The following is a 14,943-nucleotide window of genomic DNA, read 5'->3' on the forward strand; positions in this document are numbered from 1 at the left end:
CGCTGCTGCAGACCCCGCTGACGCTGCCCCCACTCGAGGAGGGAATTCCGCACAGCAGCTATTTATAGACCTCAGATCTGCAGGATACACACACACACACACACACACACAGAGAGAAAGAGAGAGAGAGAGAGAGAGAGAGAGAGAGAGAGAGAGAGAGAGAGAGAGAGAGAGAGAGAGAGAGAGATCCCTACATCACACATTCAAACATACTCTCACACAGACACACTCCCTAACACACACACACTCAGAAACCCCTTCTAACAGACACCGTTCTGTTACACACAGAGAAACCACCTCTAACACACGCCACACACACTGTTCTGTAACACACACAAACCCCATCTAACACACACCGTTCTGTTACACACACAGAAACCACCTCTAAAACACACCACACACACCGTTCTGTAACACACACATACACACACACAGAAACCCCATCTAACACACAGTTCTGTAACACACACACACACACAACATTCTGTAACACACAAACACACACACAGAAACCCCCTCTAACACACACACACTAATTACCCAGAGAGCCCTACATAACACATTCACCCATACACACACTATCTAACACACACACACACACACACACACACACACACACACGTACAGGACCAGTGAAGGGTGGCAGCAGTGACATTGCATCTGTGACCAGAGCTATGTATGGCCCTGTCCCCGCTCTCACGTCTCCTGACAATGTCTTTGTGAGACGTTGTTGTACATTTTTTTACCAATTTACAGACACTGGGGCTTCGTAAACACATTAGAGCGGTTTCCAGTGACAAGTGATGTGTTTTTTTTTTTGTTTTGTTTTGTTTTTTCTTTTTTTTTTGTAAAATCGTGAACATATACTTTAACTGTAGATGTTAAAGTTGTGTTGGTGTCATTCGCCACGTTTCACCTCCAGGACTTTAATTGTGTTCTTTTATTCTCCACAGTTGTATAATGAAAGATTACAGAGCTCCCCCTCTCCTTGTGGAGACAAGAATGTAATGAACCTTTAGAGAACACAACTGGACTTTAACACCACTGCTGTACCTTTTAAAGATACACTACACTGCTGTACCTTTAAAGATACACTACACTGCTGTACCTTTAAAGATACACTACACTGCTGTACCTTTAAAGATACACTACACTGCTGTACCTTTTAAAGATACACTACACTGCTGTACCTTTAAAGATACACTACACTGCTGTACCTTTAAAGATACACTACACTGCTGTACCTTTAAAGATACACTACACTGCTGTACCTTTAAAGATACACTACACTGCTGTACCTTTAAAGATACACTACACTGCTGTACCTTTAAAGATACACTACACTGTTTGTACCTTTAAACATACACTACACTGCTGTACCTTTAAAGATACACTACACTGCTGTACCTTTAAAGATACACTACACTGTTTGTACCTTTAAACATACACTACACTGCTGTACCTTTAAAGATACACTACACTGTTTCTACCTTTAAAGATACACTACACTGCTGTACCTTTAAAGATACACTACACTGCTGTACCTTTAAAGATACACTACACTGCTGTACCTTTAAAGATACACTACACTGTTTGTACCTTTAAACATACACTACACTGCTGTACCTTTAAAGATACACTACACTGTTTCTACCTTTAAAGATACACTACACTGTTTGTACCTTTAAAGATACACTACACTGTTTGTACCTTTAAAGATACACTACACTGTTTCTACCTTTAAAGATACACTACACTGCTGTACCTTTAAAGATACACTACACTGCTGTACCTTTAAAGATACACTACACTGCTGTACCTTTAAAGATACACTACACTGTTTGTACCTTTAAAGATACACTACACTGCTGTACCTTTAAACATACACTACACTGTTTCTACCTTTAAAGATACACTACACTGTTTGTACCTTTAAACATACACTACACTGCTGTACCTTTAAAGATACACTACACTGTTTGTACCTTTAAACATACACTACACTGCTGTACCTTTAAAGATACACTACACTGTTTCTACCTTTAAAGATACACTACACTGTTTGTACCTTTAAAGATACACTACACTGCTGTACCTTTAAAGATACACTACACTGTTTGTACCTTTAAAGATACACTACACTGCTGTACCTTTAAAGATACACTACACTGCTGTACCTTTTTTTTTTTACAGAATATAGTAGTATAGTAGAGTATAGTAGTATAGTATAGTAGTAGTTGAATAAAGGTAATGACTTTTTTCCACTGAGGGCAGCGCCACAATAAGGTAATTGTAAATGTAATCCGTGCAGAACGTGGACTGGCCTCATCTCACTGATATAAACAAGGCCTTCCCTGAAAAAGACGTTGTCTGGATGGCAGCGTGTCACCCCAAACCCTGCATATATCCTTCAGCATTAACTGTGCCTTCATAGATGTGACACTCCACCCCCCACACCCTGTGTATAACACTCCGCCCCCCCCACACCCTGTGCACTAACACTCCGCCCCCCCAAACCCTTTGCACTAACACTCCACCCCCCACACCCTGTGTATAACACTCCGCCCCCCACACCCTGTGCACTAACACTCCACCCGCCCACACCCTTTGCACTAACACTCCGCCCCCCCACACCCTGTGTATAACACTCCACCCCCCACACCCTGTGTATAACACTCCGCCACCCCACACCCTGTGCACTAACACTCCGCCCCCCCTCACCCTGTGCACTAACACTCCGCCCCCCCACACCCTTTGCACTAACACTCCGGCTCCCCCACACCCTGTGCACTAAAACTCCGCCCCCCCCCCCCACACACACACCCTGTGCACTAACACTCCGCCCCCCCACACCCTCTGCACTAACACTCCGCCCCCCCACACCCTGTGCATCATGCCCCCACCACACACACACACACTCCCCCCCACCCAATCACACACCATCATAGGATGATGGCTTTTGAACTGTGTTCATAAAAAGCCTGTCCCTCTCCTCTTTACCCTGCAGGACACAGTCTATGATTTTAAAAAATATAATATGAATTCAAATTTACCAAGAGTGGTTTTAGGAAGTGATTTCCACTACAGAAACCTGTCTGTTTTTAATGACTATAGGTGCCGTACAAGAGGAAATTTCCAGGTTGTTTACTGATTTAAATTGAGAAACTTTATTCTTGAATTATTTCACTGCTTGCCAATGCAGTCTTTCACAGTGGGACATATTTACTTCTGAAGATTCAGCCGCTCTGAGACACTCTTTAAACCCAGTCACTCGCCTCCTGACAATTTACCATTTATCCCCCCCCCCCCCCCCCTTTTGTAGCATCACATAATTTCACCAGTTTTGCTTCCTGTCCCAAGTTTGTGGAAGTTGTTACTGGCTCAGATTCAAAACGGGCAACTATTTTTCTAATGTTTCAAATGTTGTCTTGTACCTTTGTCAAATAAATTTTGGGTTTAAATGATTTGCTCATCGTTGCATTTTATTTTTCCATTTATATTACGCACAGCGTCCCAACACTTTTGGGAATGGGGTTCATAAGTTTATCCAGACTTTCTCCGAGTTATCATGAGCACACATGACTCTTTAGTGACGGAAAACCACTTGCGATGCAAAGAACACACACAGAAACCTTCACCCACCACAATACAATGCCTTTCAGTGCTTTACTGCAACAGAAACTCATTCCAGAGCTCCAAAGTCTTTAAAATCATACACAGCACTTCTGTAAGTGCACCCTCACCACACAGCAGCCATCTTTCTGCAGCTGGAGTCATGCCCATATAAGGAGTGTTGGGTGTGATCTTATATGGGCCTCCAGCACAGCCCCAGAATTCCTTACATGGGCATGACTCCAACTCCTCAGCAAACTCGAAAACATCGTTATAAGTGTTACTTCTGTTCACTGCATTCATTTCTGCAAACACAAAAAAAAACAACAACAAAAAAAACCCTAAAGAATAATAATAATACAACAAAGACTGTGGATCCGAATGTGGCACGTTAGGCTGAACCTCGGCGCTGAGTTCTGTTAAATCAGGCGTTCCAAAGCAGATCTGAGGATGCAGAATGCTTTAATTAACTTAAATCTGTGTAAATGAGCGCTGCTTGTGGGTTTATTCTTTATTTTCACATTTCCTCTGCACCCCACGTGACGCGCCAGTCTTTAGGCTGTTCACCCTCCCTTTCACTTGGTGTTGTAGGCTACGAAGCGCTGGTTCAGGGGGTTCTCTGGACTCTTCGACCACTCCTTCTTCAGCTGCTGTTTGAGCTGGGACAGACGCATGTTTGGGTTTTCGGTTTTAAGGCGAGGCATGTTGGCTTCCTCATAGGCCACGAACGCTGCCTTCATGCGTCTCTCAGGATGGCGGTCCGTGTCCTCCTTAGTGCTGGAAAACAGACAGAAAACAGCTCTTTATTAAAAAGAAAATCCAGTCACAGTTTCCCCTTTGCATCAATAACAGATGTGGGAGCTTTAGAGCTTACAGTCTTGGAAAGCGTTGTATAAATGTATTATTATAAATTAACTAATAAACCTAATATGTTTGAAGATAAAGGTAAACATGCAAAGATTACTGAGTCTTTTTGTGTGTTATGGAAGTTAAAGTGATATAAATGAGTCCGTTTACTGAGAGAATAGAAAGTGCAGGGGGTGATAACGCCTTTATTGTGACATGGAAAAAACACTCTGTAGCGTTCTAACGTTTGTATTAATATAATTAAAGAACCTGAGCACTGCAATGGCGTCCTCAATGGTTCGGGCTGAGCCTTCTTCAGGAACAATCCGGTTAATGTTCTCCTCCAGAGGAGTGTCCAGGTGAGTCTTCTCTGAAAAGACAAGGGAGAAGAAGACAAACATGAAAAAAGGAAATTCATTGAAGTGTGTAACACCACAAAGATGAGGTTAAACGCAGCAAAACACACAACGAGCGCAGAGAAATAAGAGCACTGGGTAAAAACGGAGAAAACGAGAATGGAGAAGAAAGAGAACAGAGTGAAAACGGCTAAAAACCAGAGCTTCTGCTCCTCACTGCTGTGCGCTCGGGGTCGGGGTGAACAGTGAGCGGCTCATTATCATTTAAAGGAACAGGTGCTGAAAGCGGGCGTTCTGAACAGAGGCTGTTTACACAGGGGGAGAACACTGCTGTGCACTCGGGGTCGGGGTGAACAGCGAGCGGCTCATTATCATTTAGATAATTATTATATATGTACCGTTTAACAGTTGAGTTACTCTCCAGTCCACATTACAAAATCTGGTAGTTACATTTGTTTACTATCAAATAGTTGGTTTGTTTACTTGTTTACTCTCTCTGTTTATTTTTTTTTGGCCCAGACGGTGTGTGTCACAGTTTGGGAACAGATTGTTGCTTGGTTGTGTTTGTGCTGAATGAACTGTGGGTGGGTTTCCGTAGGGAGTTTCTATATTAGACTCTGCCCACTCTGACCTTTCTCCTTGGGCAGCTCCTTCTCCAGCTGCTCCTTCTGCAGGTTCTCCTCGATCTGAGCTCGGGTCACTTTCCCGCTCGGTTCCTTCTGCAGCTTCCCCTTTATCCTTGAGCTCTCCTCGTCCAGCAGCCGCTGGTTCTCCCTCTTCCTCTCCAGGACCTCCAGGCGCTTCTTCTCCTTCTCATCCTGCACAGTTACACACTTGTTATATATACACACACACACACACACACAGAGGAACCTCCAGTCACACCTTCCCATCCTGTACAGTTACCAGATCCCGGACAAGCAGCCCACAGCGGGAGATTTTCTGGGTGAGACGCGCTCTTTCAGCGGGAAATGAAACACGTGCTTTAGGCGAGGGGGCGGAGCCTGTGCAGCGCGTGCAGGAGAAACTACGGAACATTTCCGGCTCCATTTTCACTTGCGCTGACTCAGCCTTGTCTTTACCAGGGCGCGGGGAGGATAAAGTCCGGTTAAGGTCCGGGAACAATGTTAACACACACAGATCCTCCTGGAAAACTCCAGAACATTCCTGGATTACTGCACGTGTGAGAAAGGGGCAAAGGAGAGACACACGAGAACCATTAGGTTCTTTGTTGTTGGCGTGGATCAGCTGTTATTTTTCTCCACAGAGTGTGTTCAGCTGGTAGAACAGCGTTAGGGACGAGTGAATATCAGTCGGACTGGAACACTGGCTCTGCTGCCAAGGTCCGAGTGTGTCCACGTATTTCTCTCTCTCTCTCATTTATTTCTGTCCTCACTCTCCCTCTCTGTCGCCTCCCTCCCTCCCTCTCTCTCTCTCTCTCTCTGTGATGTATTATTGAGTGAGCAGGTGTGATGCTATTGGTGTTGAGCTGTTACCTGATCCTACTCTTCACCACTTTTTTAATTAAACAATGTGGTTAAACCAGCTGCAATGCCAATCACTGACCAGGAGGGGCGCTACAACTTCCCCTAAAGATCCACAACTTAAATTCAGTAAGGTTTAAGCTGGAATGACACCAAAACATAACTGTGTTGACTCTTTAAACAAGTCAGTAGAAGCTATATCACCCCCTACTGTCCAATCACAGTGAAGTTCTGACACGGAACCAATCAAAGTTCTCAAAAATCTATAAATAGTCCAATCACGACGGAGCGCTGAGATAAAAGGGAATCCTCAAAGAACAGCACACAGTAAAGACCACCCTCTCTGTCTCTCTCACACACAGAGGACAGTGCTAAACAGTGTGCAGCACCCCCCAGAGGTCACAGAGTATTCAGCACAGACAGATCTATCAGCCTTAGGGCGTCATCTAGAGTCAGCAGAGCTAAGTGCATTTACACTGCCTTCCCTTTATTCCCACATTAAAACATCAATACAGCACATATCCCTCTTTTCACTGCCGGTCGACCCCCACTCCCCCCCATGGAATCAGATTTGTGCCAAAAAGAATCATCTCAAACATAAAACTTATAATTTTCAAACAATATAGCTCTGACCTTTGTGCTCCATGGTTTTAGTGCGTGAGCTCTGAGTTCTGCGCATGCTCTCTGAGTTTTGTGCGCCTGATCCCTGAGTTCTGCAAGAAGCTTTGGCACAAAGCTCTCGCGTGGGCGTGACTTCAGTGGTGCCTCCCCATAGGCTAATGAGTTTTTGAGTGACAACTCAGTGCTCTGAACGTTGTTCACGACTCTGAGTGCAGGAAGCGTTTGTATTCGGCTTTGGGATTCCGCTTTTGCAAAATATAACACATTTACGCGTGTAGCTGAATAGCTCTGATATAATTTCCTCTTTCATAATATTTAAACAGATAGTTCTTTTGCTTGAACTGTATAGTGTTAGAACATTTTGACTTCTTGTTTATAAATATTAGTATTAATAATCATCGTTATTATTAATAATTCATTATGGTTAATAATGATTAATGATTTATTAATTCTTCATATTTCCTCTCAAAATCCAAAAATGACAGTTTGATACAACTTTATTAAATTTGTAGTCATTAAAGGAGCAGGAACACTCTTGTCTGTGATGTCTCTCTTTTCTCTGAGACCTCCTCCTGTAACAAACAGTTAAAAACAGATTAACTGTGACCTTCAAAATAAAATTTGAGCATTTAAACCGTCTAACATTGAAAGGGAAAGGGAAGACCCTCTCTGTTAGTACACGATAGGATTCTGAACAGAAAATCAAGCGCTCATAAAAAATATTTTACAAATAAACGCTCATTTATTCTGTTTCACCTGAGTAAATAGACATCGGTGTGCATTTACCTCGGATCAGTATCTGGTAACGAGAGACAAACAGGTTTGTTTTCACAGTAAAATCTTTAATGTTTTGTTTTAGACAGAACATTACCTCAATATCTACATTGATTTTCGGAGTTTGCAGGTATTTCATAGTTTTTAAACAGTAAAGTACAAAGAGAATTCGTGTTTGTGTAAAATTACTCACAATGTTGAAATCTTTCCTGTCTCTCCACTACTGAGCTGCAACGAATGCCTTTGTCACTCAAAAACTCATTAGCCAATGGGAAGGCACCACTGAGAAGTCCCGCCCACGCGAGAGCTTTGTGCCAAAACTGCTCGCAAAACTCAGGAATCAGGCGCAGAACTCAGAGCTAAAGCCATGGAGCACAAAGGTCAGAGCTGGATATTTTGTTTGAAAATGATAAGTTTTACGTTTGAGATGAATTTTTTTGTGCGATCCTTTTTGGCACAAATCTGATTACATACCACCCCCCCGCCCCAACACACACACACCCACCCTCTTTCTCTGACTATCACTCTGCATTATAGGGCCAATACCCAACACACTATTTATTGCCATTTGTTCCTGTATTCACTGCTGTTCCTTAAAGGGCCAGTATTCTAAAAACCCACTGTATTTCTGTATTATTCCCTTAATTGTGTCATTTATTAATGTAAACATCCCACTTTCTCCCTGTAACCAACTCTTTTCAGTCAGAGAGCTCCCTCTAGAGTCGGACCAGAGAGTTGTCTCAGACTGCTACTGCTCTGCCGTCTCACCTTCCTCTGCTCCTTCTTCAGGACGTGTTTATCGTTCTCCTGCCACAGAGCATCCTCCAGTTCCTGCTGTTTCCGAGCATCAGCAACAGCTTTGGCCTCCGCCTTCCTCGCCCTCGCCACCGCGGACTTTGAATTCTCCCCCTGGAACTTCTTCGGCATCACTGAGCCTACAGACAGAGATAAACACTCAAACACACTCACCACGGCCCGGTTCCTTTACAGACACCACCTCGAAAAACAGAGACTTATTAAATACAAGCATTAACAAACACACTCAAAGTGTTTTCTGTTTTAAGCCGCATCCTGATGGAATTATTGTTCCCTTTGGAAAGTGGGGATCATAAATATTACAGGAGTAACTCAACACAGCATCTGCTTTATAAATAACATACAGGATGTTACACAAGCACCAAATTTATTAAGAAGGTAAATTATTTAATAATTTTAATTGTAAAATTTAAATTACTTTAATATAATAATAAATTTAGACGCCTAATAAATCATTTTAAATGACGAAAACAAGTATTTTATTATAATTAAAATAGTTCTAATCAGACATTTGCACCATACTCTAAAGTTCTGGAACCAGAAAAGTTCTCCGGAACCAAACAGTGGGTTCTTCAGGAAGCGCGAGGGCATCAGTGGGCGAGTGGAGATAAAGAAGCTCCAGAAAGAGCTAAGAGCCTGAAATAAAGTGTTATGGCGCAGTGGAGTTGGACGGGTCATTGGACGAGTGTTTTATCATCTTCAATGGGGTTCTGGGTAAAGACCAGAGAACCAGACGGTCTGTGGAGGTTCTCCTTCTGAAACGGGGAAATGTAAATCAGGAAATTACCTGTATCTGATTTGGAAAGAAAATTGCAAGCAATAAAAACGGTAAAATGCTGCATCTGTATTTTCAGTGTGACTCAAGGTGTGTTGGACACTTTTCTCATTGTTTGAGTTCAAAATTCAGATCTAGCATCTAATACAACGGCACTAGGTCTCAACACGCTTCCAGGAGAACAATAACGACCTGCCGTGTTACAACAGCTTCTTAACCGTGGGAGGAGAACTGTACAGATGTACTGTAAACACAGGGAGGCTCGGGCCGGTCCGCTTCGTGGAGAGAGAGGCTGTGTTTATTCACTCAGAGAGTCATCTATAGCTTGTGCTGTGTGTAAAACAGTGCCTTGTTCACTATGTAGTGCACTAGGTTTCATATTGGCGCCTGACATACCCACAGGAGAGAGGATACCCACAATACACTGCGTTTACAGATCCTCACACAATTACACAATTCCTCCAGTGTCTCTCTGCACAGGCGCTGAAGGGAGCTCCATCTAATAACTTTCAGACGAGCTGGACGCCGTCTGGTACAATTTCTAATTTGAATTTTCCATTCCACCTTAAAAAGCGCAGCACTTACATTCACCGTTTAAGGTGGAACGGAACATTCAACATTGAGAAGCTAAATTCAGGCTCGTACAAGTTAAAGTATCTGTCAGTAATTTCAGAATATAGTCGCAGATACATATAGATAACACAGAGAGAGTGGGCTTGAGTTTAATCGCTTTCATCTGATATTTTCGTAATAAATATTAACACGGTTTACCGCCAGTTGTTTGGCGACCAGCTCTTGCCCGAACAAATCAATGTATATTTTAAACTCCACCGGGTTTAGCGCGATTTTAATCGCAGCTAAAGTGAGAGTAAACCCTCTCCGACATTACACCGGGATTTTAAACATTTATTTAATGTTTAAAGTGGTTTTAGAGGAGGTTTTACCGACCTGACACAGCTCCAGAGCCGCTGCTCGCCGATTCTCCTCCTGCTGCTGCTGGACGTGTTTAACGCAGCAGTCGCCACCTGCTGATTGGGTGGTGGAATTACACTGGCCTCTGTGTTGATAAATGAGATCCAAACACTTCCTCAGAGTCTCTACACTTCCAGAATGTAGTCTTTGAAGGTTTATTCAGCTACATGACTCACCAATGAAGTGTCATTATGCTACATAATAATAATAATAATAAGGTGAGCAGCTGGTCTGGTCTGGTCTGGGCCGCAGGAGAATCCAGCAAACAATCTTCCATCAGTGGGCCACCATTCTCTCAGAAAACAGTAAAACAGTAAAAGGGAAGCAGTTAGTTTAGTTGAGTGCAGCAGAGAATAAGAGCATGTGAATATTTTCATTAGTGTAGAGACGGATCTGACTGTAACAGACTGGGAGAAGGGAAACCAGAAATTGTGAGCACATCATCCAGGTTTGCCCTGATTCGCCATGTCCATGAGTTCCTGATACGATAACCTTACACTAGACAGAGGTTAGTTGCCAAAGGCTAAACTGAACAAGTGTGTTTTGAGCCTAGACTTAAACATAGTGACTGTGTCTACGTCCTGAACACTAGCTGGAAGATTGTTCCAGAGCTGAGGGGCTTTGTAGGAGAAGGCTTTCCCCCCCGCTGAAGTCTTATGAATTCTGGGTACTCGTAAGAGGCCGGCGCCCTGAGATCTGAGTAATCTTGGTGGTTCATAGTGTGTGATGAGGTCTCGCAAGTATTCAGGGGCGAGACCGTGTAGGGATTTATACGTGAGTAAAATAATTTTGTAATCGATACGGAATTTAACTGGAAGCCAGTGAAGGGCCGATAAGACTGGGCTGATATGATCAAATTTTCTAGTTTTAGTGAGGACCCTGGCTGCAGCATTTTGAATTAACTGGAGTTTACTCAAGTTTCTGCTGGAGCATCCTGATAAAAGTGCATTGCAATGATCTAATCTTGATGAAATAAAAGCGTGAACTAATTTTTCTGCATCTGGGAGGGATAAGGAGTTTCTGAACTTAGCGAGGTTCCGAAGATGTAGGAAAGCTGTTCTTGTAATGTTACCTATATGCTGATCAAATGATAGATCTGAATCAATTATAACACCCAGATTTTTAGCTGATGAGCTCGGGAGAACAGGGAAGTCAAAATTATGTATTAAGTCTGATACCTTATTTATAGCAGGTTTTGGACCTAGAAGGAGAACCACGGTTTTGTCGCTGTTTAGCAGAAGGAAATTGTATGACATCCAATGCTTCACTTCTTTAACACAGTCCTCCATTTTCTTTAGTGTTGGTTTGTCGTCTGGTTTGGCTGATATGTATAACTGTGTGTCATCTGCATAACTGTGGAAGGTAATGCCATGCCTGCTAATAACTCTGCCCAGTGGCAGCATGTATAATATGAATAGTAAAGGTCCTAAAATGGAGCCTTGGGGAACTCCAAATCTCATTTTTGTATGAATAGAAGAAACATTATTTACTTTTACAAACTGATAGTGATCTGTGAGGTAAGACTTAAACCATGATAGGGCTGTTCCTGTTATTCCAACCATGTTTTTTAATCTTTCTAGCAGAATAGTATGATCAATTGTATTGAAAGCTGCACTGAGGTGGAACACTGTTCTGATTCTTAGTGAAATGTCTGTGACCTGCTTTGGTCCAAACCCCACGAGCCCCACAGCAGTGTTCTCCCCCTGTGTAAACAGCCCTGTTCAGAACGCCGGTTTGCTCTGGAAACCGCTCTAATGTGTTTACGAAGCCCCAGTGTCTGTAAATGGGTAAAAAAACAAAGTGTCTGGCAGAGAAACTCCATCTGACACTGACTTATTGTTGCTGTGTCAGATCACTTAAGGTGGAAATGTCTCCCAACTTCAGAGATGGCTAACTGCATTAGTGACAGTGCTACAAAACTAAAAGCTTGAGTTATACATGAGTTTCTGTGGGAATTCAAACAGTGATTAAACACTTACAGACAATTTACATTTCAGACACCAACAAGATTCATTCGCTTTTTACTCACACACACCGCTCCACCTTAAAAGATACAGTCGCTTCTTACTCACACACACCGCTCCACCTTAAAAGATACAGTCGCTTCTTACTCACACACACCGCCCCACCTTAAAAGATACAGTCGCTTCTCACTCACACACACCGCTCCACCTTAAAAGATACAGTCGCTTCTTACTCACACTCACCGCTCCACCTTAAAAGATACAGTCGCTTCTTACTCACACACACCGCTCCACCTTAAAAGATACAGTCGCTTCTTACTCACACACACCGCTCCACCTTAAAAGATACAGTCGCTTCTTACTCACACACACCGCCCCACCTTAAAAGATACAGTCGCTTCTCACTCACACACACCGCTCCACCTTAAAAGATGCAGTCGCTTCTTACACACACCGCTCCACATTAAAAGATACAGTCACTTCTTACTCACACACACCGCTCCACATTAAAAGATACAGTCACTTCTTACTCACACACACCGCTCCACATTAAAAGATACAGTCACTTCTTACTCACACACACCGCTTCTCCTTAAATGATACAGTCGCTTCTCACTCACACACACCGCTCCACCTTAAAAGATACAGTCGCTTCTTACTCACACACACCGCTCCACCTTAAAAGATACAGTCACTTCTTACTCACACACACCGCTCCACCTTAAAAGATACAGTCGCTTCTTACTCACACACACCGCTCCACATTAAAAGATACAGTCACTTCTTACTCACACACACCGCTCCACATTAAAAGATACAGTCACTTCTTACTCACACACACCGCTTCTCCTTAAATGATACAGTCGCTTCTCACTCACACACACCGCTCCACCTTAAAAGATACAGTCACTTCTTACTCACACACACCGCTCCACATTAAAAGATACAGTCACTTCTTACTCACACACACCGCTTCTCCTTAAATGATACAGTCGCTTCTCACTCACACACACCGCTCCACCTTAAAAGATACAGTCGCTTCTTACTCACACACACCGCTCCACATTAAAAGATACAGTCACTTCTTACTCACACACACCGCTCCACATTAAAAGATACAGTCACTTCTTACTCACACACACCGCTTCTCCTTAAATGATACAGTCGCTTCTCACTCACACACACCGCTCCACCTTAAAAGATACAGTCACTTCTTACTCACACACACCGCTCCACATTAAAAGATACAGTCACTTCTTACTCACACACACCGCTTCTCCTTAAATGATACAGTCGCTTCTCACTCACACACACCGCTCCACCTTAAAAGATACAGTCACTTCTTACTCACACACACCGCTTCTCCTTAAATGATACAGTCGCTTCTCACTCACACACACCGCTCCACCTTAAAAGATACAGTCGCTTCTTACTCACACACACCGCTCCACATTAAAAGATACAGTCGCTTCGCACTCACACACACCGCTCCACCTTAAAAGATACAGTCGCTTCTTACTCACACACACCGCTCCACCTTAAAAGATAGCCGCTTCTTACTCACACACACCGCTCCACATTAAAAGATACAGTCGCTTCTTACTCACACACACCGCTCCACCTTAAAAGATACAGTCGCTTCTTACTCACACACACCGCTCCACCTTAAAAGATAGCCGCTTCTTACTCACACACACCGCTCCACATTAAAAGATACAGTCGCTTCTTACTCACACACACCGCTCCACCTTAAAAGATAGCCGCTTCTTACTCACACACACCGCTCCACATTAAAAGATACAGTCGCTTCGCACTCACACACACCGCTCCACCTTAAAAGATACAGTCACTTCTTACTCACACACACCGCTTCTCCTTAAATGATACAGTCGCTTCTCACTCACACACACCGCTCCACCTTAAAAGATACAGTCACTTCTTACTCACACACACCGCTCCACATTAAAAGATACAGTCGCTTCGCACTCACACACACCGCTCCACCTTAAAAGATACAGTCACTTCTTACTCACACACACCGCTTCTCCTTAAATGATACAGTCGCTTCTCACTCACACACACCGCTCCACCTTAAAAGATACAGTCGCTTCTTACTCACACACACCGCTCCACATTAAAAGATACAGTCGCTTCGCACTCACACACACCGCTCCACCTTAAAAGATACAGTTGCTTCTTACTCAAATACACTGCTCCACCTTAAAAGATAGGTGCTTCTCACTCACATACACTGCTCCACCTTAAAAGATAGGTGCTTCTTACTCACACACACCACTCCACCTTAAAACATGCTTAGCTTCTGAATGTAAACAACCAGAAAGAACAGTGTTTCCCCACATTCATAGACATCCCTTTTAAGTAACAGCAGTGAATAATGTGGAGCATTGATCCTGTGACAAATGGCTATAAATACAGACCATTTGTGGGATACTGGCCCTTTAATGTACAATGGTGCAGTGCTTGTGTGTGTGGGTTATGTGTTAATGTGGGAATAAACTTAGCTCTGCTGACTCTAGATGGAGCCCTAAGAATAAAAATGTGTCCGTGCTGAATTCTCTGTGACTTCACCACCAGCTCTTTCTGAAAACAAATAACATCGGGTCGTTTGTTAACCCTTTAGCACCGAAATATTTTCCACAGGTTTACGCTGCACCCATTTCAGACACAGTGAGACAATCTCTACAGAATAATGTACTATAATA

The 14,943-nt window shown here is 43.2% G+C and overlaps 1 protein-coding gene across 2 annotated transcripts; it reads right to left on the reverse strand.

Moving 5' to 3' along the window:
- Positions 1-3,323: 3,323 nt before the first annotated feature.
- On the reverse strand, positions 3,324-10,359 carry ccdc124 (coiled-coil domain containing 124). 2 transcript variants are annotated; one of them, XM_066644056.1, is made up of 5 exons: positions 10,056-10,159; positions 8,462-8,628; positions 5,446-5,632; positions 4,729-4,828; positions 3,324-4,389 (listed from the first exon to the last, which is right to left on the reverse strand). In XM_066644056.1, the coding sequence occupies exons 2-5, from the start codon at positions 8,618-8,620 to the stop codon at positions 4,188-4,190; spliced, it is 648 nt and encodes a 215-aa protein (XP_066500153.1). In that variant the 5' UTR covers positions 8,621-8,628; positions 10,056-10,159; the 3' UTR covers positions 3,324-4,187. The 2 variants fall into 2 exon arrangements, with proteins under 2 accessions (XP_066500153.1, XP_066500152.1); XM_066644055.1 differs by lacking the exon at positions 10,056-10,159 and adding an exon at positions 10,233-10,359 and having other exon boundaries at positions 3,325-4,389.
- Between the last annotated feature and the right edge of the window lie 4,584 nt (positions 10,360-14,943).

This window comes from Hoplias malabaricus, chromosome 14, assembly GCF_029633855.1.
Source record: "Hoplias malabaricus isolate fHopMal1 chromosome 14, fHopMal1.hap1, whole genome shotgun sequence".
NCBI lineage: Eukaryota > Metazoa > Chordata > Actinopteri > Characiformes > Erythrinidae > Hoplias > Hoplias malabaricus.

Excerpts from the sequence above, each read along its gene's own strand:
- ccdc124 (XM_066644056.1), bottom strand. The coding sequence starts at position 8,620 with ATGCCGAAGAAGTTCCAGGGGGAGAATTCAAAGTCCGCGGTGGCGAGG. Across the intron at positions 5,633-8,461 it reads TGAAGAAGGAGCAGAGGAAG|GATGAGAAGGAGAAGAAGCG; the intron begins GTGAGACGGCAG and ends GTAACTGTGCAG. Across the intron at positions 4,390-4,728 it reads GACGCCATTGCAGTGCTCAG|CACTAAGGAGGACACGGACC; the intron begins GTTCTTTAATTA and ends TCTGTTTTCCAG.